This window comes from Tympanuchus pallidicinctus, unplaced genomic scaffold (assembly GCF_026119805.1).
Source record: "Tympanuchus pallidicinctus isolate F22 unplaced genomic scaffold, pur_lepc_1.0 scaffold2, whole genome shotgun sequence".
In the NCBI taxonomy this organism is placed as follows: Eukaryota; Metazoa; Chordata; class Aves; order Galliformes; family Phasianidae; genus Tympanuchus; species Tympanuchus pallidicinctus.
This window is the reverse complement of record NW_026294721.1, coordinates 30164823-30172351: the sequence shown is the minus strand read 5'-3', so window position 1 is coordinate 30172351 and position 7529 is coordinate 30164823. Positions and strand designations below refer to the sequence as shown.

Sequence of the window (7529 nt, the reverse complement as noted above, 5' to 3'; positions counted from 1 at the left end):
GACAGAAGCCAGCAAACCAGCACTTGGTTGGCTTGGGAAACATTTAGGGCAAGGGCACCAGACGGGTTGAGCAGGAAACAGCAGCAAGAGATTCTCCTTGGATAGAACAGGAATGATTTTTGCCGCAAGCACCCACACAGATGCCTTGGGGCCCAGTTACCCAGAGCCGTCTCTATGATTAGAGCTACAGAAAGCTTGAGCTAGGAGCTCAGTTTAAATGGGAAAGGCTTGACTGACAATTTTTAATCTGTGAGAGCTGAGCAAAGAACGGCCAGCCCTCACTCCTGGCACAGAGATGGGCAAGGTGCAAGCATGATGTCAGAGACTTGCTAAGAAAGCTCTGTTACACCAACAGTTTTAGATTTGACTGTGTGCACTAGTGTCACAGAGAGACTGAGGGAGAAAAGAGGTGAGGCAGAGGGCATGGGCTGGAACCCCCGCGATCTTATAAATAGGAAGCCAGTCAGCTACTAATTTCTCCATCTCCATATTGGATGTATTGGATGGATCATACAGGATGCAACATCCACTCAGCCCCATTGAGATGCACACTGGTTAGCTGCCAGCTTGTAAGCTCCTGGTTTTTGTAAGCTTACAAGTGATTAAAAAGCCCATTCTCTGCACAGAAATGGTACTATATTGCGGTGCAACAGAAGAGTGGACCAGGGTCTGTCATTTAAAAATACATTTTATTTTTATTTATTTACTTAGGAAAACCTAGGAGTAAATGAGCTGAGTGTCACCCATGATGAAATCCACACAAAAACTACAAGGCATGAGAACTTCACAACTGTGTTACACAAAAACCCCACAAAGTGAAACATGGTTCGTGTGCTTTCCTGTGGGCGTTAGGAAAACCCCTAAAGCAACAGCCTTCATAGAAATAGCATTCTCAGTGAAAGCAGGATGCAGCCAACACCCAGATTAGTCAGATTCTTTGACCAAAGCATCACCAACAAGATGGGATACTGATTGATTGTACTGATACATCACTGCTAGCAAACAGGCTCTCACAACGCTCCTTCAGCCACATCTTTGGTAACACCAATCCATCTGTCACCCAGTAAGCTGTGGTAGCTAACCTGAGGATAAACTCCACTGAATGCCTGGTGCCCCATAAAGCAAAAGGTCTGTGGGTTGCTCAACTGAGCCAAGAGCACTGTGCTCATGTGGCTAAGTTGGCTGAGCTAAACTCCATGGGAGCTATTTGGTGGTCTCCAGCACTGCACAATACAAGAAGCGTGGTCTAAAGTAACATCTGCCTACAACACACCCGTAGATCATTTCAGATTCAGTACTATGTACAATTTGCTTAGTGTACGAAGGAGCTGTGAAATCTTCTGAGACATGTTACTGGACTGAGGATTATTGAGTCTTCCTGTCCACTGGGCTGAGATGGACGCTGCACTCCGACTGCAGCATGAGGTTAAGAAACTTCAACAACCTGCCTTAGTTCTTCGAACAGGGGCGTGAGCTCCTTCTCTAAACTTACGATCAGCCCTAGGAAGAGACAAGAGATGGAACATCCATCAAACAACATACCGGAGAACCACTCTTCCAAAACCTGCAGCTTCCAGTCACAAGAATGGTTTTCTATAGCACTCACTCATTCTCACCAGGCAGCGCTCTAAGGCACAGAGCATACAGACCCAGGCCCCGACAGGTACACCCTGCACAGCACAACTCACTTGCTGCACAAGAATTAAATCCCTTTGGCTCACAGCAACCACCACCAAAACCCTCACGCACCAGCTGAAGGACTGCCCTGTTCTGCAGAACTGAGGAGATGACACCACACATCTTACTGCAGAACGTAACTTGGAGCAGATGGAGAGACCAGACAGCTGGTTTGTGCTGTGCAGTCATTGCCTGTGCAGTAAACACTCTTCACATGGTAAAGATAAGGTTAAACACGACAGAAATGAGGTGTTTCTAATGTAATCATAACCTCAGCAGGTCATCTAGAATCTATGGGTCTCTACCCATGCATCTCCCTTCTCTTCACAGTATTCTGACACAATTCACAGCAGGAGAAAAGAGAAAAGTTAATACACCTTGAAGAAAACTGGTAACTTACTTTCAAATATTTAAAACATCTGAGGCTTAAAATACTGTAAACATTTAAAATCATCTGAAGACGTACCAGTATTAGCATTGCTGCTAGCAATGAAGCTCACTACCAAAGGTAAGCGATTGAACTGCACCACCTGCAAGACAGAGAACACTGTTTACCTGGCAGCTAATGCACACTGGATGTCACAGATAAATGTGCTAAGCAAGCTGGTAGCACAGTGCAGGAAGCTGTATTTGGAAAGCCTGCCATCTTCCCTCTAGTGTTCTGTTGCGTTATTCACCCAACATCCAACTCAGCATAAAGAGCTGCAGTGTACTCTGTGGAAGCTCCTTTCTACAAATAAGAAGAGGGCAGGCAGGCTTATTATTCTAAGATATGCTTCAGCATATAGTATTTCTTCCTCTAACAGGATGCTTCAGCTTTAAGCACGTAAACCAGTAACATCAAGACTCAAAGCAACCTACTCCTGTATGTAAACTAATTAATTCACCCATGTATTTTAGAAACAAAACAAAAGTACTGCAGGCTAAGCAGTATGCTGGTTTAACGCAGCTAAAATGAAAAGCTCTTAAGACCATGCGAGCTTGAGAAGGAGCAGGCATTTGGTAGGTAACAAAAGATTTCAGGACAAAAATATCCAGTTTGTAAGAACTTTAAGTAGATATTTCAGTGTTTTCTTACCTTGAAGTCCTTTTTACAGCAATATTAACTTCTAAACGAGCTGCATGTGCTTGTGTAACTGTGTCAGTAATAAAAAAATACCCTTTGCAAAAAGAACATGAACCTTTCACAGCACTCTGAAGACCACATCAACAGCACCACCTGCTGGTGCTTGTTGGCTAGCTGCTCAGAAAACTCGACCAGCTTCAACCCATCAGTCTTTTCAGTTTTGAGAAACATTTAAGAGTTTAATAAATTGCAAGAGTGTAGCTTAGCCAGCTTTAATTGAGAAATAAAGCACAAAGAAGAGCCAAGTGGAAATGTAGCAGAGTTTACACCATGTTCTCTCCCCCATTATGCTCAGGGTAACACTGGAGGAGCTCCAGCCCCAGGCTGCATTCACTCACCTGGTATGTGTTGTAGTAACAGATGATACTTTTGTTCTTGGAGAGTCCCAACTTACTGCCCTGATCGGTTGCAAGGGCAAACGTGGACAGAAAGCCAGGTCGCAGGGCATGTTCTGGGGCGTTATCATTGGCAACTGGAATAGAACAAGAAAGCTTTTTCTTTAACGCGGTATCTGTGACTGCATCGTAAGCCCTTGTGTTTCTCACTCAGTGCTGTGCAAAAAGCAGACGTGGTGCCAGGAACACATAAGACATCACCTACGCTGTCACAAGTACAGTCTTCAAGGACAGCAGATTGTTTAATGCCTTGCAAGTGACCTGTAACCATGGTACAGCATGCTCCCAGATCCCTAGCAGCTGGTACTGGTGGCACTTCAGTTCATGTCCCACATACAGTATTGTGGAACCACTTCAGGAACTGACTGCTGGCAAACAGCCACCCGAAGGGAGGCGGATGGAGATGTGCATGTTCAGCTAGCTGCTTAAGTACTCTGGGACACTAAGAAACCCCACCGAATAGCGACACTGAATCTTCCTATTCTTTAACCACCTCACCTGCGCTGCAAAAGTATCCTAAAGGAGGACTGCTGAGATAGGGTAAAAATCACAGTACCCAAACACAGGAAGAATCAGACAGTACACATGGAAGCTGGATGCAGTCTGTTCTGAGCACAGCCCGGCCAGGGCCACCCAATGTGAGGAACTGTCGCTGCTGCCCTGCAACAACTGAGGTCACAGGACCCCACACCCTTCCTACCCTGCAAAGCCATGGTGCAAAAGAAGAAAGTCCCTGCAGCCTGTGATTGCTGGAGACACAGCTTTCTCAACTTAGTGAGAAGCTACTGAAGAAAGAGCCTCCTTTAATCCCTCGGTCATGGCACTGGGCACAGGAGGCTGCTGCACACTCCCCACTTGCCACCAGGTCAGGGCTGCAGCACAGCTGCCGTTACCTTTGATGACAGGTACTCCATCTCTGTCTGACACCACAATAGCGTGGAGACCTTCGACGCTGCAGAAGATAAGGAAAAAATACTTTCAAACGGAACAGTTGCTAGCATACTTATTTATCGCTTTTCCCCTCCCCCAGAACAGACGCGCAAGGGGCAGGCACAGGAGAGGAAGCAGTGCGCTGTTACTGGAGGGCGGCCTCAGGGCAGGGCGGGAGAGCGGCGCACACAACGCGGAGGGGGAGGCGCGGATGGAGCTCCTCGTTACCTCGGCAGCTTCTTGTAGAGGAACCTCTTCAGATCCTGCGGGGACAGACAACGCCGTGACGCGACCTGCTCCCCGCCCGACGGAGCGCGGCCGCAGCGCCTCGCGGCCCCCGCGGCCCCCGGTCCCGCCCAACCGCCCCGCCCGGCTGAGCCGCGCTTACGTCGGCCATGGCTGGAGGCCTCCCGGCGCTGCTGCCCCTTCGGCGGCCCTGCGGAACAAGAAGGTGTCCTGTCAGCGGCGGCGGCCCGCGGAGGGAAGGGCAGGACAGCGGAGGGAGAGCTCCCGCCCGGCCGTCTCCTCCCGCCCAGCCACGGGAAGGGAGCGGAGCCGGGGCGAGACCTCCGCACTCCGAAGGACACGCGCCGCAGCCGCAGCCGCCCTCCCGCTACCTGTCCGCGCCCCACGCTGCGCTCCCGTCTGCGCGGCCCGCACTTCCCTATAAGCCCCCGGGACTCGGAAACTCAGCTGACGGGACTCGGAAACTCCTCCTCACCCGCGCAGCGGCAGATCGGTCCCGGCGGCGGCCGCCGAGCATGCGCGGCTAGGGGGCGGTGGCGGCGGGGCCGGAAGGGCGGCGGGCCGATGCGGCTCCGCTCGGGACCGGGAGAGAGCGCCGCCGGCGGGCGGGAGGTCCGCTGCTTCCCGTAGCGCAGCCGGCCCGGCCCGTGCTCCGGCGGCCGGTTCGCAGAGCAGCGACGGGAGGGCGCTGCGCAGCACGGAGGCGCGCGCAGTTACGGCACGCTGCTGCACGAGGGACGCGGCGGCAGCACGGCTGGGCCCGCCGGCAGGAGCGGCCGCTGCGCCGAGCGTCACCGGGCGGCGGTGGCTCAGTGCGCCCGGCTGAGGCTGTTTCACTTACAGCGTCCGGATTCGCCGCGTTAAATGCGGTTAGTACGCCGAAATGTTCGGCTTTGCCACTGCGCTTCCCCTCAGCTCAATTTGACAGAAGAAAAGATAGAAACTGTTGAGGGGGTGACACCGAATGCATGGAGCAAACAACCTTTAAAAACACAATCTTGCCCTCCTTTTGCAGCACTCAGTATAAAATTACATTAAAAACATATATAATAGCCGCCTTTAAAGTACATCTGTTAGATATTAGTGAAGATAATTTTCTATTTTAAAAGCTTCCAAGGAAAGGTAGACACTGCTTAAAAAAAAAAAACAAAAAAACCCAAAAAAAAAAAAAAAAACCCAAAAAACCTGCTCCCGCTATAAGTGCTTCAGCGAGGGGAGAGCTTGCAGGGAAGCGCTGGCGGGATGGGAGCACAATGCAGCCGCTGGTCAGAAGGGCGCACAGAACTCGCTGGTGCCTCAGGTGCGCAGATCCCGCTGCTGATGTCAGCAGGTGCAGATTGCCTCCCCTCTGCGTTATGGCACCCCGGTGTCACAGTCAAACGTTTCTGCTTTTTGTGGGGCTTTCCTGCTGGCTCTTTTAAAGGAGAAATCAACTCACGCTGTCTTATATCCGGGATGAAACGCGAGTCAGAACTGAATAAGAAAGGAGTTAACCCTAAGCAGCTGGAGAAGTTGAGGGATTTTTTAGTCAGGCCACTCAAAAGCACATTTTTATTTTCTCCCTTTTTTTCCACTCTCTTCTATAATTTAATGAGAACGTTACCTTCTGAGAAAAGGTCAGCTGAAAGATTCCAGGACTCCACATTCTTCAATTAGCATCTTACTCTTAGGAAAATGTGCTCTGAACTTTCCAGCACATTTCATTTAACAAAACCAGGGAAGATAATGACATTTCTGAGGAGAAGGACCTTCAGGCTTCAGAGAAAAAAGGAACAATCACAAGGAGAGATACACCCACTGGAAATATTAAAGGAATGTTTGCAGACCACGTTTAGAGCAGATTCATCTTTATGCTACTGAAAATAATAGCACAGTTCCGCATATTTCAGTGTGTGCAAGTTTTCAACCTGTTAAATCTGCTAAAGTATAAACACATGAAGTTTCCTTTTCTTCTTTCAAATGGCAATTACCAACAGATTATCTGATGAAATGTAGCGAGCGACTCAGGTCTCACTTCTAAACCAGTGGGACGCTGGCACTGCCATGGGACACAGGCACCGCATGATCCCAGTTTGCTGAGATACCAACAGCAACATAACCAAGGTAACATGCGGCTCAGCCGCCATGCACTTCCCTGCTGCACGTAACCCATCAGAATACTGTAAGAAGTTCTGCGAGGAACATCTATCAACTCTGACTTACTTCACTGTTCAAATATTTAACAAATGCGCTATGCATCCCTTTTGCTCTGTGAACTGAAAGATCACCTGCGTGCTCAGACATTTCTTAATCAGAAGGTCTAAGTAGTTTCTAAAGTCTTTGCAACTATTTTCTGCTGTTAAGATGACACAGGAGTACCAGCGCGTACTTTGAAAGGGTTGGTTGTTTTTTCACTAGTACAATTATAATACATTCTGAGCAGTTGCACAATCAGGGAATTTGTTTTCTCCATACATTTTTATTGCAAACTTCAAAGATTTTGGTGTCCTTCTATTTCTTCTCCTTTTCACATCATCTCGGTAAGGACATCCAGTACAGCATTTATTTCTGCGTTGCACCTCCAGCTTTGATGCCTCCCCTGAATGATGGTTTAGCTGCTTAGTTATACGTCTGCAGCTCACATTCTGTCTGTTCCACCCAACTAATCCAACAGAATTCCAGTGGGACAGTTTACAAAAGGTACACATGCAAACTGATTTTTGGATCACGAAGAGCGATGGCATGTAGTGAAGTTGAATACTGCTCTCAACTGACAAGCCTTGATATGAAGGAGTTCCAGTGTGGTCAGGCAAGTATTTCAGCTTTCAATTCAGGAGGTGAATTTGGCTCCACATAAACCAAGTACATTGTTCAAAGATGGCAGTTTTCTTAAGCAAAAAATAATGCCCTTACAACGAGCCATCTCGCATTCTCAAACACAGGAAAACATTCTCCTGCATAGCACTTTTAAAATGTAAAACCAAAAACACACCAACATTTTCAACTCACTTTCAACAGGCTTTAAGTACACTGTACATAACTGCTTCAACAGACCTCTGTTTGCATTATGAGGTCTGGCTACACGTATCTTCCATGCAGCAGGCACTGAGTTACGTGATGCTGGATGGAGGAGCCAGACAGTATGTTTGCTCATTTCCAGGAAATCAATCCAGCCA

The 7529-nt window shown here is 48.5% G+C and overlaps 1 protein-coding gene across 2 annotated transcripts; it reads right to left on the bottom strand.

Annotated features, from left to right (window-relative positions):
- Positions 1–670: 670 nt before the first annotated feature.
- LAMTOR3 (late endosomal/lysosomal adaptor, MAPK and MTOR activator 3) lies at positions 671–4889 on the bottom strand. Of its 2 annotated transcripts, none has more exons than XM_052682245.1 (7): positions 4850–4889; positions 4517–4564; positions 4357–4391; positions 4092–4150; positions 3142–3275; positions 2144–2207; positions 671–1500 (listed from the first exon to the last, which is right to left on the bottom strand). In XM_052682245.1, exons 2-7 carry the CDS (start codon positions 4523–4525, stop codon positions 1427–1429), a joined length of 375 nt encoding a protein of 124 aa, XP_052538205.1. In that variant the 5' UTR covers positions 4526–4564; positions 4850–4889; the 3' UTR covers positions 671–1426. The 2 variants fall into 2 exon arrangements, with proteins under 2 accessions (XP_052538205.1, XP_052538206.1); XM_052682246.1 differs by having other exon boundaries at positions 4746–4873.
- Positions 4890–7529: the final 2640 nt, after the last annotated feature.

What these genes read in the sequence shown, in the direction of transcription:
- LAMTOR3 (XM_052682245.1), bottom strand. An exon ending in TGGAGTACCTGTCATCAAAG is followed by an intron (nt 3,276 to 4,091) that starts GTAACGGCAGCT and finishes GTTCTATTCCAG; the next exon opens with TTGCCAATGATAACGCCCCA. An exon ending in TAGCAGCAATGCTAATACTG is followed by an intron (nt 1,501 to 2,143) that starts GTACGTCTTCAG and finishes GTCTCTTCCTAG; the next exon opens with GGCTGATCGTAAGTTTAGAG.